Source organism: Gadus macrocephalus, chromosome 6 (genome assembly GCF_031168955.1).
Source record: "Gadus macrocephalus chromosome 6, ASM3116895v1".
Classification (NCBI taxonomy): domain Eukaryota; kingdom Metazoa; phylum Chordata; class Actinopteri; order Gadiformes; family Gadidae; genus Gadus; species Gadus macrocephalus.
Window position 1 is genome coordinate 25,107,785 of NC_082387.1, and position 18,156 is coordinate 25,125,940.

Here is an 18,156-nt window from a genome sequence, read left to right on the forward strand (position 1 = left end):
AAGTCCACATGATGGTGGATTCTCTGTCCAATATGCTAGATTTGACTAGTCCACTGACAACTATGCAGGCCGAATTGTCATTTATTAACTAAGTTTGACTATCCGGAATTAACATTGTAGATATCAACGTCATTCTGACTAGTCGTAATTACATTTTGAATAGTTGGAATTCTCATTCAAGATATCTCTAACGTAATTGTGACTAGTCGAAATGACAGATAGAGATATCTGTAGTTCAGCTTTGACTATAGGCAGAACTGAATTACAGATATCAGTCAAATTGGCCCGACAACACTGAAACACCCGTTTCTCACGGTCTTGGTTGAGCAGTCAACTCACAACCGGCGTCCTGTGGTTTGAATTCTGCGCATGAAGGGCGTTCAACAGATGTCCTTCTTTGGTGTTTCAGTCACGTGTCTCTGTAACATCACCTGCACCACCGACTATGAGCGATACCTGGAGTGCCAATGCGCCAACGTACCTCCGAGTTCTATTGGGCTGGAAGCAAATTGCAGGTAAATCAACTGTAGAGTTCGGCCAATCAGTGGGGGATGGAAGAAGGATGTATTCTCTTCAGTTAGTTGCCAAAATTTGGTGCCTGGGAATCGCAGGCAGGTGTGTTTGATTATTAATTGATCCGTCAAAGAGTATCCAAGTTCAAGTGGGTTTTTTTTTTACGCCTCAAGCGCACAATAAAAAACACACGGTCATTCTTGACAGTGGAATTATTGCGAATGACTAAGTAATACATATTGATATAAAAATAGAACCAGACTATGATGCATCTAAATGTGATGTGGTGTGGTGCGCCATCAGGTGATTAGAGAGTTCACTTCTTGTTCGGCCTCTGAGAGGTTATGCCAGCCCCAGTCATAGAGTGATGTAAGCAGCCAGAGGTTTCAGTCATAGCTCCTTAAAGCAGAAGCTCCTGTCTCACTTCTCCACGGGACTTTGTCACCATCGTTTATGGGAAATCCAGAAGAAGCTAGGATACTGCCGAACAGTTTGAACATTGAAAATACACAGACGTAATAAGATAATGTTTAACAGGAAACGCGTACAATTGCTCAGGCAGTTTCTTTCTCTTTCTGAAGAAAGAGCAAAGGTTGATCATCACAGGACACCTGAATGTATCTGTGAAAAGGAGGCGGATAAAATAACCGAGGTGTGAAAACGTCTGGGGTAAAATCTTCCCCCAGGCACAGAGAGGCCTTCAGAGAGAAGGTTCATGTGAAATTATGATGATAATGAAAGTGACACGTCTAACTCACACGTGATGATGACGATAAAGGTGATGTTGTGTGTGTGGGTGTGTGTGTGTACATGTGTGTGCGTGCCTGCGTGTGTGCGTGTGTTTGTGTGTGCGCGTGAATGCATGCGTGTGTGTGTGCGTGTGCATGTGTATTTGTGTGTAGTGGCGAGTATGACGGCGAAGAAATAGCAGTCCTCAGCAGCTGCGAGCTCCGGCCTCCTCAGTCCAGCTGCAAGATGCACCCTGAGGACTTCTTCAAGATCGTCTCCACAGATACATATTGCACTGTGAGAGTCATTTACCCGCTGGGGCCCTCCACAGACCCACTGGGGCCCCCAAAGGACCCTCTGAGGCCCTCCACCGACCTACTGCAGCCCCCCACGGCTGGAGTGGTGGAATCGAACTCCTGGCTTCTGTGCGATATAGGTGAGCATCGGTGAACCTTGTCGAACTCTGAGGAACGTCACGATTGAGCACGTGGGAGCCATGTGGCTCAGGAGGTAGAGCGGGTTGGCTGGTAGTCAGAAGGTTGCTAGTTCCATCCCCGGCTCCTGCTAGCCTAGAGTGTCGAGGTGTCTCCGAGCGAGATGCCTCACCCTGACTGCTTCAGACGAGTTGGCTGTCGCCTTGCGTGGCTGACACCGCCGTCAGTGTGTAAATGTGTCCATGAACGGGTGAATGTTGGTAGGGCAATATTATAAAGTGCTTTGTGTGGCCACTGGTTAGAAAAGAGCTGTATAAATGCAGTCCAACTACCAATTAGCACTTCTTGACGTAGGGGCGATATTCCCAAGGATGTCTTTAGGTTAGGCATGGAGTCAATGGGGTTCGAAACCAAGAACCTTTTGGTTTGGGCGGGTCAAGATCCAGTGGCTCTTAACTTTCCCATTAAGATGGCGGTACTGGCCAGCGGGCTGAGTGTCTCCACTTTGCGTCCCCAGTGAAGCCGCCGCCGCCATCGAACCTGCGTGTGACGCACCACGGGGGGAGAGTGAACCTCACCTGGGAGGTGGACAGCTACAAGCACTGTCTGAGCTACAGGGTTCGGATCAGAGACCCCACCCAGGTACGCACGCACTCAAGCACGCACGCGCAAGCACACACATAAACCAACACACAAAACAACACGCATACATACAGACACACACAAACACACACACACGCGCACACACACGCACGCGCGGACTGACCAAATCACCCATCACTCACTCACACACGTTGTCTGCTGTTCTGGAAACCAATTGTCTTCCAAAATGAGTGTGTGAATATTGTTTGAATCCATTTCTTTCTTTCTTTCTTTCTTTCTTTCTTTCTTTCTTTCTTTCTTTCTTTCTTTTTTCTATTTTCTCCTTCTTCATTTCTGTACGTCGATCTTGTTTGTTTGCTCCTGTCTCGGTTTGTGTGTTTGTCTGTCTGTTTGTCTGATGGTTTGTGTGTTTGTCTGTCTGTTTGTCTGATGGTTTGTGTGTTTGTCTGTCTGTTTGTCTGATGGTTTGTGTGTTTGTCTGTCTGTTTGTCTGATGGTTTGTGTGTTTGTCTGATGGTTTGTGTGTTTGTCTGTCTGTTTGTCTGATGGTTTGTGTGTTTGTCTGATGGTTTGTGTGTTTGTCTGTCTGATTGTTTGTGTGTTTGTCTGTCTGTTTGTCTGATTGTTTGTGTGTTTGTCTGTCTGTTTGTCTGATGGTTTGTCTGTTTGTCTGTCTGTTTGTCTGATTGTTTGTGTGTTTGTCTGTCTGTTTGTCTGATTGTCTGTCTGTTTGTCTGTCTGTTTGTTTCTTCGTCTCTCCTCCGTCTCCCCGTAGGTCCGCAGCTTCGAGTTGCCCCAGCAGTACCTGGCGATGGACGCCTCCAGCCTGCTCCCCTCCTGCCGCTCCCAGGCCGACGTCCAGGCCTGCCCCTGCCCTGAGTCCTACCTGAAAGGGCCCTGGAGCGCCTGGAGCCCTGCAGTGGACCTCACGGAAGGTACCGCTGTGGTCCGACTCGCGCTTCGCCCTCCAGCCACTAAACAGTGCAGAACGCAAGCACACACACAAAGATAAAGCCGTACCGATGTTCCGATAATGTTTTTTTCCACCCCGATACCGATTCCGATTTCTGAACTTGTGTATCTGCCGATACCGAGCATATACCGATAGAGCATCTAGCATTGTAACTATATGTAGCACTTCTTATGATTGAAGGGTTCTCTTACGTCGAGAGCGATGGATCGTCGGTTCACTTACTGTCTTAACAAATATTTTTGAACTAGATGTTCCCGATGTTCCAACTTAGTAGCTCGAACGCACGTAGGTCGAAGACGACGCGTTTCCCATTCCGACTTTCCATAACTACGAACTACGTGGCATAACTACGAAGTTTTTGTGATGTTTTCTTTGCATGTGTAGTAGATAAGCTAGTCGTGTGATGGTATCGGATCGGGGTTTAGACTTGCTAACTCGCCGATTCTCAAAACTGAATTTTAGGGCAGTATCGGAGGCATTCCTGATGCTGGTATCGGTAATCGGGACAACTCTAGAAGATATCGCCGTCTTCTAACTAATGTTTTGGCCTCCAACCACCAAACAGTGCCAAACACACCCATATACACACAGCGATATTCACGTACAAGTACACGTCACTGAGGGGTGGCAGGTATGGGGGCCACATGAAACACTGAATATGGAACATGTCGGCGCGATGTTTGCACACAACAAATGAGGTAACGGTTTGTGTTGTGGTGCAGTCCTTGTGCCGGTAGGCGGAGAGATCCGGTTGGTCCTCTGTGTCGCCGTGCCCGCCCTCCTCTGTGTCATTGCCCTCTGTTACGTCTCAAAGCCGTGAGTACTCAACCATGTCAGCGTAACGTGTGTTAACTGAGCTGGTGTTAGAGCTGATTCTAGCCTATGCTTTATCGTGCTTCGCTGATGCTTGATTTCACACGCGTGTGTTTAGGATGTCCTCCTGGCTTCTTCCTTAAAGGTCCCATACTCTACCCACCAGATGAGTGTGATTAACCATTTCAAGCTGTTGATATAATATGCCTTTTCCTGTGCCTTAGTGATATCAAAAGTGGGCGTCTCCACCTAGATTTATGCTGGATAGATCAGTCTACCATCAATCACATTCACACCTGGTGGTATAATATGGGACCTTTAAGAGCGCTCTTCTGCCTAAAGACCAAAATAAATATGTGTGAAGATCATTTCATTTAAAGTTTGATGATCACGTAATGAACCAGGGAATGGGAGCGGCTTAGAGCAACAAGGTTTAACCATCGCCATCGCTTCTTGATTAATCATTTGATTATTGAGTTGCGTCAGTTATCAGACTCCTTGTTAAGTAAAGAAAAACACTTTTTTTTCTTTTCCGGTTGATGACTCAGTTCTCACGCTAATCAAGACTTCCAAGCAAGCAGGGCCGACTGCAACCACAGTCACAGTGACCACGGAAACACAGACAAATAGACACAGTGACACACTGATCCATAAGAGCAGAGAGACATTGACAACCTGACACACTGACCTACAGACCCAGTGACACACTGACCACACACACGGACACAGAGACAACCTGGGTTCTGACACTCTGACCATGGACAGCTAGACACACAGACATACGTACAGACACATAGACACACAAACGTACACGCACACGCACACACACACACACTCACACACATACACACACGCACATACACACACGCACACTCACACACACACACACACACACACACACACACACACACACACACACACACACACACACACACACACACACATACACACACGCACATACACACACACACACACAGACCAGGTTCTGCTCCCTGCCATGCAGACCCTCTCTGCACACTGTGTCTCTAGTCTACCACACACTCCGGCACGGTGACGGTTTGATCGGCGCACATCCTACCGTCCGCGACACAGCTGAAAAGACCTCACCCCTTTGGTCGGTGTGTGGTTAGCTTAAATGGGTCAAAGTAGGGCATGTCATGTATAGAGCTCCATGTTACTACAGGCACAGTGTATACAAGGTTTTGTTAATAACATGAATATATATATATATATATATATATAGGAGAACTGTAAGACATTAAATGAAATCATTAAGGCAAATTATTACATAGATCAAACACAAAGGTGAAATCAGCTGAAGTTAAACTCATATCTCAGTGCCACCTCAGCCTGTTCCAATAAACGTTGCCCGTTTACTTTCTCTTCTCGCGGATTTCCTCTCAGCAGGGTGCCTAAACCTTTCTTTGAAGTGTGGTTCAAAAGTTTCCAGCGGTGGCGTCGGGTGGTCGGGTGGTCGGGTGCCGAAGCCCCCGCGGCTTCTGACTAACCGCAAAAGGGGAAATCCCGCCGCCCCCCAAGATCCCGCGAGAATGCGCTGCTAGAAAATAAATATGTCCGGAATCTGTGGCTTTCGCAGTCCTGTATAATCCAATAGCTCAATGTAGCCTGACTAAAGTGGTTTGGTGGCTTACCTGTCTGTCTGCCCATCTACCTGTCTACCTGTCTACCAATCTACCTGTCTGTCTACCTAGGTACCTGTCTGTCCACCTAGCTGTCTGTCTGACTACCTATCTACCTGCAGGATCTCTCTGCAGGTCACTGAGCGAGACAGTTTTAAAGTTGGATAACTTTGAAATCTACCCTGCTCTGGCTTCTCTCCATATGGCCTTCCCTCCATTTAAATGTTGCTGAAATAATATGAATGTATTTTAGCTTTGTCTCCTGGTTCAACCCTAAAAAAGCTCATATGTAAAGGCTCTTTGAAACCTTATCTGGGCACTGGGTTTAAGCTTTAGGTTCATAAAGTTGTGTTACACACCATGCCTCCTGGAATTTACTTTAGATATTAAAGCTAATGATAGCTGTTTTGAGGAATCAAGCCAATGTGGGTCTCTGTTATTAAAAGTAGGCCAATCAATTTTGTTGATGTATTTTTATTATGACCTGATTCCTGTTAATGTAGCCTATGTAGGCCAAGTGCAAAGGATTGACAAATATTTGTGTGCTCTCCTTTAGATTTTTTACGAAGAAAGTCCAGTTCCTAATGTTCGTCCCTGACCCAGGCCCGTTTTTCAAGCCCCTCCGCGACAAATATGACGGGAACTTCAAGGTAAGCGCAAACGCAGTCCATTAAATCGCCTGCAGCATCGGTACTTCTCCGGCAGGGGGCGTCAATGAGTTGATTGATGTTGAACTTGGGATTTCCGCAGGATATGAGATGTTCCAGTACGACAGGGGCTTTTATTTGCGGTCGGTTATCTGTTATTTCGTAACAAGACCTTTAATGTGACGTGTGGGTCTGTGAGTCATAAGGTTTGATGGTTGCTATTAGGGAAAATACACAATTCTAAATCGAACATATTTTTCACAGACATTTCATTTGATCCCACACAATAATACCTTCATCCATTTTATGATATTCATTCTATTATGTTTATATTTTATGATAGTATAATTTCTATGTTGTTACAGGGTTTCCTATTATAACTGACTGCATCAAGCCCGTAGTTATTTATGAATGTATTTATTGTATCCATTGCTATTGTTCAATGCTCATTTGCATTCTCTTACTATCTCAGTATCTTGACAAGAAATCTCATAATTAACATATTGTTTCTAATTCCATTCAATGTAACTCATCTGAATAGTTCTTAAGTCATCGCTTATCAACTGATCAAGAGACTAATGACATGCTTTTTACTTAAAAAGAAAAAACATTTTGTTGAGTGGAGCTATCGTTGAATCTCTGAGTGGGCTGACCCGCTGTCTTGAGATACTGAACCGACAGGATGCGTTATGTCCTCGATGACGCTTCCGTTCTTACGGTAATCCAGCGTTTGGATTATTAGCGATTATCTCCTAGGTTACCAGACGTGGGTGTCTGAGGCTGCAGCCCAGTGGTACCATTCTGTTCTGCGACTCAACCAGTGGCAATACGATTGGTTCACAGGTGCAGTCGAAGGAAACCATCCCCATGAACTTTTGGAACAGAATTGTAAATGGACTGCATTCATACAGCGCTTTTCTAACCAGTGGCCACTCAAAGCGCTTCACAGTAGGGCCTAACATTCAGCCGTTCGTGCACACATTCACACACCGACGGCAGTGTCATCCACGCAGGGCGACAGCCAGCTCGTCGGGAGCAGTCAGGGCGAGGCGTCTCGCTCGGGGACACCCCGACCCTCCGGGTCGGGGATCGAACCAGGAACCTTTTGGGTTAGCGGTGTCGGGCCCGTGTTCATGTTGCCGGTCGTCCTCTGCCGCAGGAATGGGTTCATCCGGCGTTCAGCGAGGAGGAGGTCCTGAGGGTAGCGGCCGTCCCAGCCAGCGACCAGAAGCTGCTCCCGCTTAGTCACCACGGCAACCACATTAGGAGAGACGGGGAGGAGGAGGAGGAGGAGGAGGAGGAGGAGGAGGAGGAAGGCGGCGGCGAGTTCAACGCCCAGGCGCGCCAGCCGGGGGAACGGGCCGGCGCCGTCCCCGGTCTCCTCTCCCTCCGCACGGTGGTCCTGTCGGGGTTCGGGGGCGACGGGGGGGGGCCCCCCGAGACCCGCGGGCGCGGCGGCGCCGGAGGGGCGGGGCCTCCGCCGGCGGCGGCGGAGGAGGAGGAGGAGGGAGGCGACGGTCCCGCCGAGGCGTCGAGCCCGGCCCCGCGGCCGTCCCCGCTGGGGGGGCCGCTGGGCCCCTGGGACGACGACTACCCCCACGTGGACCTGGACACGGTGGACAGCGGCTTCGGCGAGTCGGCCTGCAGCAGCCCCGTCTCCTCGGAGCACGCCGCCGCCGCCGCCGCGGGCGAGGCGGGCTTCTTCCCCCCCGACGGACACTGCAAGTCCGCCTACGTCCGGCAGTGGATGGACCGGCAGCAGCCGCCTCCGCCCGCAGAGCAGCACCATCGCCCGCCGCCTCCTGCTTACCAGAACCAGAACTACGAGGCCTAGTTGGGAGCCCCCCCCGGACCTCCACACGCATGCAGTGTGGGAGGGAGAGGGTGAATGTGGGGGTGGGTGTGTGCGGATGAGTGTGGGTGTGGGGGTGTGTGTGTGTGTGTGTGTGTGTGTGTGTGTGTGCGTGTGCGCGCGTGCGCGCTGACAAGTCTTCACTAGATGTCATTAAGGAACAGCCACAGTCCACAGGGAACTTAAAAACGTAAACGTGTAGTCGTGTACCCTATTTTGTATGATAAGTTGTGAACCAAAATCTGCCTTCTATCACCTTAAAAAAAATGGCAAGAATTAACGGGTTGGTGTCCAGACAAGACCTTTAAAAAACGGATCCATGCTTCATTTCTAAGCAGGGCTAAGCATCTGTACTGTGCCGTTTAAACAGCTCTCTCTCTGAAATGGAGGTAGACAGCACCCTCTCACACGCAGGAGGCCGCCGGTGGAGTTTGAATCAAGACGAGGCGGGCAGACCACATTACTCGAGGGCTGAGATCCCTGCGCTGGCTTCCTGTGGGGTTTTCATTAGCGTGCATCACATCCGCAGCGATGCGAGGGGCCCTGAACGGGTTCAGACTGACACACATCAGTGAACTGCCTGTGGTTTGGGGGGCGTGAGAGTCTGATCCCATGGTTGACCCAATCAGGGTGAAGCAGTGTTTAAGTCTCCAGTTTTCATTGAATCGTAATTTTGTAATTTACATTCCTCTTTTTCTTGTTTCTACTCTATCAATGTTTGTCCTTTAACGTTTTTTTACCTGTGATTTTTCCTTTGTGAAGCCCCATACATGGCCTTTATAAATAAAATGATAATGTGAGACCAAGATGATGGCACCTTCTTTTTTACCTCAACTCCCACTTCATCTCTTCCCGCACGTTCATCTCCACCTCCATCTCCTCTCTGTCTTCACCCTAATCTCCACCTCCATCTCCTCTCTGTCTTCACCCTAATCTCCACCTCCATCTCCTCTGTCTTCACCCTAATCTCCACCTCCATCTCCTCTCTGTCTTCACCCTAATCTCCACCTCCATCTCCTCTCTGTCTTCACCCTAATCTCCACCTCCATCTCCTCTGTCTTCACCCTAATCTCCACCTCCATCTCCTCTCTTGTCTTCACCCTAATCTCCATTTCCATCTCCTCTCTTGTCTTCACCCTAATCTCCACCTCCATCTCCTCTCTTGTCTTCACCCTAATCTCCACCTCCATCTCCTCTCTTGTCTTCACCCTAATCTCCATTTCCATCTCCTCTCTTGTCTTCACCCTAATCTCCACCTCCATCTCCTCTCTTGTCTTCACCCTAATCTCCATTTCCATCTCCTCTCTTGTCTTCACCCTAATCTCCACCTCCATCTCTCTCTAGTTTGCATCACTCTCTCCTCCACCTCCATCTCTTCTCTCTTCTGGGGTCCCTATTCTAGGTTTCTGAAACATCAGGGGGAAAAAAATAATGTGTGAAGCGTGCAGCAATTTTTTTTAATGCTCTATTGTGCATGCACATTTTTTCATATTGCTTTACCTAAATAAACAAAATTTGCAGTTTATTAGAGCTTTAAGTATTTGACTGCTGCAGTATAAGTACATACTGTTGATACAATGTGAGATCGATTTTACAATAGTAGTACTACACTACAAGTGTGTTTTGTTTTTGCCTTCTGTGGTGAATAAGGGAACATTCCGTGTTTTGATCAGCAGCTCTGAGTCGGTTTATATGATTCATGTATTTAATCAGAGGTTCTACCCTTCACAGTAAAAGCCAAAAGCCATTTTTATCAATCAAAGTTTCCCAGGAAACGTTAACACATCTTCATGAGTATGATTCAACCACAACCACAACCTACAGATGACGTTTGTTTTAGATAGTAATCCTCTACTTCTGACTGGATAACCGTGACGTTGTCATCGTGATAAAAGGACAACGTATGCCTCATTCACTTTTTCATCAAAATGAATTAGTAGTAGCACCACTCTCCCGGGTAAGTTATTCAGCTGTAGCAACGGCAGCACCATTTCATTCTTTTAACTTTGCGATAATTGTTCATGTTTTGTTCACTCCAGCGATTACATGTCATGGTTTGTGCGTTACGGGAGCGTATGTCCCAAAAATCGTACAATTTAAAGGACATACATGTATACTGTGATATTCGTTTTGTCTTCTACCATTATGTTATTTTACCTTGATACATTGTTTGGAAATGTTTCAGACATTTTGGGAATGTTCTCGACCTGGACCTCCTGAAAGCATAGGCCGCCAATCAGAATGCACGGGCGGAAGACGTATTGTGTGTTCACAGATGGCGTTGTTCCCCCTCCTTCTGCTGTGCTTGACAACAGTCAGTGTCACGGCAAACAGCTGCACCAAGCAAGGTGCCCTTATTGATACTTAAAGGTCCTTAGGCTTTCTGCTTGAGTTGCTATGCAACGTGATGCTCATCAAACGAAGGATGATGGCTAAAGATGCTCTTCCTCTTCCTCCTCCTCAGGTGGGGTTTTCTGCGTCTCTGATTACTGGCAGAATGTAAGCTGTGTTCTGAACAACACGGACAAACCAGGAGAAGCCAAAACCACAGACCGCTGGTTAAATTTCACAAGAATAAAGTAATTGCAGTTAATGTAGCATTACCAAATCTTTAGATGATTCTAAACTTTATATTAATGAATTCCTTTTTTTATTGTAGGCCTGAGTGGGCACGATTTGTGTGCCGGTTTGAGAGGAACCCGTCCCGCTGTCAATTCGACACAGGAATGCGTCTCAGGTCGTTCCACGAATTCCGTGTTCAATCCTGCAATTCATCTGGCTGCTATGAAATATCCCAGTTTAAGCCAGTCAATTGCGGTATGTAGGAAGGAGGAACCGTGTGTGTGTGTGTGTGTCTGTGTGTGTGTGTGTGTGTGTGTGTGTGTGTGTGTGTGTGTGTGTGTGTGTGTGTGTGTGTGTGTGTGTGTGTCCATAGTAGATGGTACTCCATCTGGTGGAATCGCTAATGTTGGATTGAGAGAGAATGTCCAATGTCCAATGTTTTCCTTTGCATTTATAACATTTAGCAACGTATGAGGGTCCTCCGTCATGATGCATCGTGTGGGTTTGTAGAGGGTGTGGTTTATGACGGTGAGATTTATTACCACGCTGAGATTAAGTTAAACTACCAGCAGTTGGGGATAACCGAAAACAATGGAACAAAGAGTGGCACAAGGAGGAGAGCATCAGAGAGAGAGCAACTGAAAAACCAACAGAACTTATAGACTTCTGCACAGGGCCCCTATATCACCTGATGATCCCCAGAGAGGGAGAGACCGTCACCATTTTCACTCACAATGAGGCTTTACTCGCTTTTATTAGAAAATAGCCTTGTGTGATAGTTTCCGTTTGACCCAAGAAAATATTGATGTCTATCTACAGTTCAAACTATGTCTCCAAGTGACGTCAGTGTCAACAGCTCTTTGGATAGCTTCATCATCACCTGGAAGAGCGGATATAAAAACCACTATTTCACACCGGAAAAATTTACCTACAATGTCTCGCTTGCTCATGGGCGCCATGCGGTAAGGCTCAGACACTTTTGTTTCCGTAAAAGCCTGTTGAATATGGAGTTTAATTTCACAGTAATGTATTCTAGGTGTTCTAAGTCTACATTGTTGTACTAACATAGTTGTGGTTCTGCTCCAGATTTGTGAACTTCAGCATCACGTTACAGAAATATATCATAATATCATATCATATAAACATATAATACCCTGGAAATATCAAGATTTCTGAATATCAAGTTCAGTAATCTGAAGCACAACTATAAATATGTTTTTTATTTTTAATAAAATACAGGAATTCTGACTCCACTTACAATGGAGTGAGATTCCTAGAGTGAGGTTAACCTCCATATTGAGACCCCTATTAGTTCATAACATATGTGCTGATTATGTCTCCAAGCGTTTCTATGAACTGACCTCAACTGAACCATTTTCAATTTCTTACAATTTTAGTTTGAACAGATTCAGGACGGAGATCTATCGATAACTCTTGATTACTCTCGGTTTGATCAGAGTAGTGAATATTGTGTCCGGGTAAAATCAAAATATGAGCACGCAGTCCTGTGGAGTGAGTGGAGCGAGTCGGTGTGTTGGCAACGGGGAGAAGGTGAGACCGACAGTAGTGGTGGCCCAGAATAACAAATGTCTGTCGGCCTGTTTGTGTCCGTAACAAGTTACCGACCAACCAACTATCTGTCTCTCTCTGTATGAAGACCAATCACAGATGGGTGTGTATCGATTGACCGCCGGCGTCTTGTTGCTCGTGTGTGTGTTCGCTGGCCTCCTGCTGTGGCTCTGCGTCCCATCCACAAGGTAACAGATCTAGATACAGGATGATGTCACACATTACTCAACATGCATCCGCATTAGAAAGTCACTGCAGACTACACTGTTTCCTGAAGTGACACACGAATGAGGCAGAGGACGTTCAAAATGCAAATGCAGTCAAATGTGATTTCCCTTTGATTTGAACCAATGTCCCCCATAGGCTGAAGGTGAGATCTCTGCTCCAAGTGCCTTCACCAGCACCCTACTTTCAACCATTGTTCCTCCACTATGAAGGCAACCTCCATGTAAATACAGAATACAAATCCTGTGTTTGTGTGTGTATGTGTGTTTGATGAGTGTGTGTGTTTGTGCGCGTGCGTGCGTGCGTGCGTGCGTGTGTGTGTGTGTGTGTGTGTGTGTGTGTGTGTGTGTGTGTCGTTGGTATTAGCATTGTGAGTGTACGGTATTTCTACAGATCACACATGAGCCACACACACACACCTGACCCATTCTGACCTCCTGTTGCCTGTCGTCTGACCTCTGACCTCTGTCGTGTTCCTCAGGAGTGGCTGTCGTCTCCGGGAGCCTACATGGTGACCTTTGACCCGGACAGCCGGGTGAACGCCCGACACATCACCCTGGCGCCCAGGGCCGCCCAGTGTGGGCTGGAGGAGGAGGAGGACTCCAAGCTGAGCCCCCAGCCCCCGTCACCCCCCCAGGACCCGCTGTCCTACATCATGGCTCCAGGCGCCACGGCCTTCGTCCCCCACGCCCCCCCGCACCCCACCACCATCGCCGCGGTCGCCGACATGTCCTACGTGGCGTTTCCGGGCGCCACCGCACCGCTCTGCCGCGCGGAAGAGGCTTCGGAGGCGGCCTCCATGGACACGAGCCAGGCGGAGTCCGGAAGTGGGTGGGAGGAGGAGGAGGAGGGGGAGGAGGAGGAGGAGGAGGGGGAGGAGGGGGAGGAGGGGGAGGAGGGGGAGGAGGGGGAGGAGGAGGAGGGGGAGGAGGAAGGTCAGAACCAAGGTTCACACCCTCCCCTCCCGAGCTCTGTCCCTTGCTTCGGGGATTACTGCACCCTCAAGCAGGCAGCTCAGTGGTGAAATGGATCAGGTTGAATTATGGCGCCCTCTAGTGACTTCATTGTGCTTATTCAGGCAAATTTTAAGTCGTACATTTTAATCGTTTTTGTTCTACTTCTTCTTTCTATTGTGCTTTTTGTTTAAAGAGCCAGTAAGCCCACTGATTCAGATAGGAAAGCTAGTAGTCTGGAAAGCTTAACCGTGACTCTGACCCTCCGCACACCGTGGCGTTTCACTGAACGTGTTGAAAAGCTCAGCTTTCCCACGGCAACTTATTTCAGTTAGTAAATGGAATGGAATACTATGTTTACGATATCATATGGGACAAATGACGGTGTTTAAAACCCAGAAATATGTGGTTTTGGTTTCAATGGATCTTGAATGCCACACTGTAAAGCTAGGGTGACCAGACGTCCTCTTTTTCCCGGACATGTCCTCTTTTCGAGACCTAAAAAATGCGTCCGGCAGGGATTCCAAAAACGTCCGGTATTTTGCCTCGTCGCAAAAAAAAATAAAAATATTATTGTTATTATTATTATTTATTTTTTTGCCTCGTCGCATATTTGTGTTTCTGGGTCTTTCACATAACCTACTAGTTATTACCATTGTATATGTCTATGGTTATTACGGCCTTCCAAGTTCTGGAAATGGTATCTCCCTTACGTTCCACCTTCTTGCGCGAGCTGACTGTAGAGAGAGTCTGTCATTGGGCGACCGATCTCAGGGTTGCCAGAGCCACGATAATTATCCTCCAAATACGACCATTTTGGGCCTTTGGTACGTTACTTTGCCATTTCCAATCTGGCAACATTGAGCACCTTGCCGCTTCCACTCTGTTTACAACAGCACATTACATCTGCAGCCATGCCTAAACGTAAATGTAAGTTCACGGACGAACCAAAGAAAAAAAAAAAAAAAAATATTATTTAGAATATTGTATTTGTTATCATTATTGCTTTAATATATGAGGAGGACTGAAAAGTTTCTAATTTTCTTATTTTAATGTGGCCATATAAAGATTTTATTATTTAGAATGTTTTATTTGTTATCATTATTGACACATTTAAATGCCACAAAAAAGATTTGTTTTACATTTGCACTTTGCAATTTTGTTAAAGTTCAATAAATAGATGTTCATATTGTCATTTCATTTGTGACATTTGTATGCATTCACATGGTCATGGTGCGGCATGCTATCCACTACCCCCCCCCCCCCCCCCCCCCCCCCCCCCCCCCCCCGCGACGAAGTGTCCTCTTTTTTACAAACTCAAATCTGGTCACCCTAGTAAAGCACTGTAAGTTGCATTTTGTTTGAAAGGTGCAATACAAACACCATAGATAATTGTTACTAGAGTTTTCGCGCGTGCGGGGTGCTGACGGTGCTGCAGCGACTCCCCCCTCGGCGGGGGTTGTAACTACAAGCGAAGAACGTTTTCTGAACAAATCTATACTTTTCTTTTGGAGTAAAACTTTATCATACAACATGGTTATCATTCAATTATTGAAATCCACCCTTTTTATATTTATCATATTATTATTTCATTAGAACATGGGTTCTAATTGTCTGTGTAGGCTGACGTATGACGCACAACGAAGCACATGCGCGAAAGAACGATAGAGCTATACTGTAATCCAATTGGATGGTACGCCGGTAAATTGCAACCTGAGAAGCGAATATCAGATTTTTTAAATACTGGCCCTAAAAAAGCCAAACTTCAAAACAGCAGGCAGACAGGCGACTGCCTGACAGTGGGGGGGGGGGGGGGGGGGGATTCAGATCAGCTATGTGGCGGAGAAAACAACTGCAGCAATGCTAAACCCCCTCCGGTCGATCCTATGTTGGATTAATCCCTCACCTGCGGCACCACTAACTAACTCTGTTGGTGAAGAGCCCTGCCAGGCCAGCCAAGGGAGTTTGACTTCCCAGCCAGGCGTTCTGGAAATGAAAACGTATTCATTCATTTTTACGTTAAGTTGAACTCCTCTATTCTTACGTTAGGCTTGACCCCTCAGTCATAGCAGCAAAAACATAGGTGTGTGTGTGTGTGTTGTGTGTGTGTGTGTGTGTGTGTGTGTGTGTGTGTGTGTGTGTGTGTGTGTGTGTGTGTGTGTGTGTGTGTGTGTGTGTGTGTGTGTGTGTGTGTGTGTGTGTGTGTGTGTGTGTGTGTTTTAAGTTCAAGTGCCTCGTTCTGTTGCTACCCGTAGCTGTGACTGTCAATAATAAATCATCTTCTGATGAGCAATAAACCTGCATTCCGTGTGTGATCTGACCATAGATGAATCTGGTAGACTACTATGCTGCTTTTAAAAGCAGTGCCAACATATTACAATATTTTTTAACCATTCAGCGAACAAAAGGCAACGGGCTGAGTATCATTTAGGGGGCCATTCATTGGTCCAATCCCAAAGTGAGCCCTGAGGACTCACGGACTAAGTGCTAAGTGAGCGAGTGTGTGAGGCCACATGGGCTGAGATATGGGATTGGGACAGCACTTAACGAGGGCACATGTTACCTTGGCAACGGTTTATGACAAAGATGTTGCTGACCGGTTTGGGAATTCTCATTTTTCGTTCTTTTTTGTTCTTTTATAAATGCAATGAAAACAATCGGCTACAGCAATTTATTGATATTAGAAAATATAATTTTTACTTTTTAATACTTCAGTATAAAGGACATATTGTATAATTTAGGTGATTATTGGCCTACACTGGGCCTTTTAAACATTAATCAGAACGGGCTACATTTGGCTAAATTATAAAAGGTATAGCCTAATAAAGTAGTAGCCTAATATGAATAGCCGTTTGGGAGCAAAAAAGTCGGCTCTTGTTGGTGAGCTGATCCAAATGATCCGGCTCACTAAAATAAGGCCGAAATTCCCATCTGATCGCGCATTGACAGTAGCGTCGTCTTGTTGATTACCTTCCTAATGCCGGATTTCCCTATGGTCTACGCCGTAAACGTCACAACGCTTTGAACTGTGGGTAATTCCCTTATAGGTGAAGTCCGCACTGATGCGGACTCACGGAAAGGGCTCGATAAATGTGGACTCAAACCCTCACGCCCTTTGGATTTCGACATTGGGACAGCCCTAAAGCCGTAATAATTTTGCGAGAACGCGCAATAAAGTCTGTGAGTCCGGATATTGGGATTGGGCCAATGACATGCAGAAGCGTCATCAACACGTGTGAGAAATCCAGACTTTCTACTCCTCATTGACGTCTAAGGTAATTTACATTTCCTACGGAGAAAATACTTACTCAGGGGTAGTATTATTCAGGAGATTTTCAGGGTACAAATGTCAGGATATGTTGTTCACACATACGGCCCATCAGGAGAATTTTAGGTCTTACACGCGTCTGAAAGCAGCTAATGTATGAGCATTTGATTACATTATAAAATTAGTAAATTTATGGTAACGGGCAAAATGTCAATGGAAAGTGTATAGTATACTATGCATGCAAATCAATTATTCAATAGCTTTTTGTGTTATTCAGGGCTGAAAAGTGCATTGACATTTTAAAATGCAAGGCAACTGCTATTGGTTAGTTGAAAATAATGATCATCATTGAGATTAAGATTTCCATTGTTCCATTGTCCCTTCCATTGTTTTGGCCAAGACGGGCAGCAGTAGCCTACAGTCACACATAGCATCCATGTGGGGTCGCCTGGAATTTAAATGGGGTCGCCTGAAATGTCTAGTAATTGTTTTAAAAAAAAGTAGCCTATTGATTGAAAAAAAAAATAATAATAATAATATATATATATATATATATATATATATATATATATATATATATACAATCTTAGCTCGGCGAGTGTGTCTTGGTCTTGACGTTTGGTGTGTGTGTGTGTGTGTGTGTGTGTGTGTGTGTGTGTGTGTGTGTGTGTGTGTGTGTGTGTGTGTGTGTGTGTGTGTGTGTGTGTGTGCTTCCATGTATGTGTCGGTGCCTTTTTCTTGACGTGCGTTTCCATGTATGTTCATGGCATTGTGCGTGTGTCTGCGGTGTGTGTATGTGCTTGCTTGCGGTGTATGCATGCGTTCGTGTGTGCTGTGTGTGTGTGTGTGTGTGTGTGTGTGTGTGTAAGTAACTTGAGTTACTGGTGCGACAGGCCTGCTATTATAGTAGTACGATTATTCATATATTTCCTACTAGGTCGGGTTGGATTCCTGACGTGGGTAACTTTGAAGGGTTTGAGACTCGAGTTCTGTCTGGGTTAGAGTCCTAGAATCCGGGTTGGAGTCCCAGAGAAAGGACCAAGTTCCTCTAGGTCGGGTTGGAGTCCCAACGTGCACTTTCTAAAATGCTGATCTCTTTGCATATATTTTTTCTTTTACTTATCTATTATTTTATTTTAGTGTACGTCTATGTTTAAACGTGAAGCACTTTGAGTCTGCCTTGTGTATGAAAAGTGCTACATAAATAACGTTGCCTGGCCTTTCCTTGCTTTGCCTACTCGGAGGGTAATATTTACTAGCATGAAACCACAGGTTCCCTTTGAGCCTGCTGCTTTGTAAACCACTCCGACAACCAGGCGTCGCTGTGGAGCCTTCTGCTGTGTACATCTTTTCCGGCCACCGGGGGCGCTGTGGA

The 18,156-nt window shown here is 46.3% G+C and overlaps 2 protein-coding genes across 3 annotated transcripts in view; both read left to right on the forward strand.

The window, feature by feature from the left end:
* Positions 1–9,010, forward strand: part of il21r.1 (interleukin 21 receptor, tandem duplicate 1) — a 10,134-nt gene extending 1,124 nt beyond the window's left edge. Inside the window, exons 4-10 of the mRNA XM_060053208.1 lie at positions 410–515; positions 1,416–1,678; positions 2,194–2,318; positions 3,055–3,214; positions 3,975–4,068; positions 6,262–6,355; positions 7,512–9,010. Of these exons, the coding sequence (XP_059909191.1) occupies positions 410–515; positions 1,416–1,678; positions 2,194–2,318; positions 3,055–3,214; positions 3,975–4,068; positions 6,262–6,355; positions 7,512–8,186 (1,517 nt within the window). The 3' untranslated portion in view covers positions 8,187–9,010. The remainder of the gene's footprint in view (positions 1–409; positions 516–1,415; positions 1,679–2,193; positions 2,319–3,054; positions 3,215–3,974; positions 4,069–6,261; positions 6,356–7,511) is intronic.
* Positions 9,011–9,883: 873 nt separating this feature from the next.
* Positions 9,884–14,283, forward strand: il21r.2 (interleukin 21 receptor, tandem duplicate 2). Of its 2 annotated transcripts, XM_060053248.1 has the most exons (8): positions 9,884–10,161; positions 10,390–10,552; positions 10,669–11,021; positions 11,586–11,728; positions 12,164–12,317; positions 12,424–12,523; positions 12,699–12,783; positions 13,042–14,283. In XM_060053248.1, exons 3-8 carry the CDS (start codon positions 10,820–10,822, stop codon positions 13,582–13,584), a joined length of 1,227 nt encoding a protein of 408 aa, XP_059909231.1. In that variant the 5' UTR covers positions 9,884–10,161; positions 10,390–10,552; positions 10,669–10,819; the 3' UTR covers positions 13,585–14,283. The 2 variants fall into 2 exon arrangements, with proteins under 2 accessions (XP_059909231.1, XP_059909232.1); XM_060053249.1 differs by lacking the exons at positions 9,884–10,161; positions 10,390–10,552; positions 10,669–11,021; positions 11,586–11,728 and having other exon boundaries at positions 11,736–12,317.
* The last annotated feature ends 3,873 nt before the right edge of the window (positions 14,284–18,156 follow it).

Coding starts and splice junctions, on each gene's coding strand:
- il21r.2 (XM_060053248.1), top strand. CDS start 10,820: ATGATTCTAAACTTTATATTAATGAATTCCTTTTTTTATTGTAGGCCT. Junction 11,729..12,163: donor TTGCTCATGGGCGCCATGCG/GTAAGGCTCAGA, acceptor TTACAATTTTAG/TTTGAACAGATTCAGGACGG. Junction 12,784..13,041: donor ACTATGAAGGCAACCTCCAT/GTAAATACAGAA, acceptor CGTGTTCCTCAG/GAGTGGCTGTCGTCTCCGGG.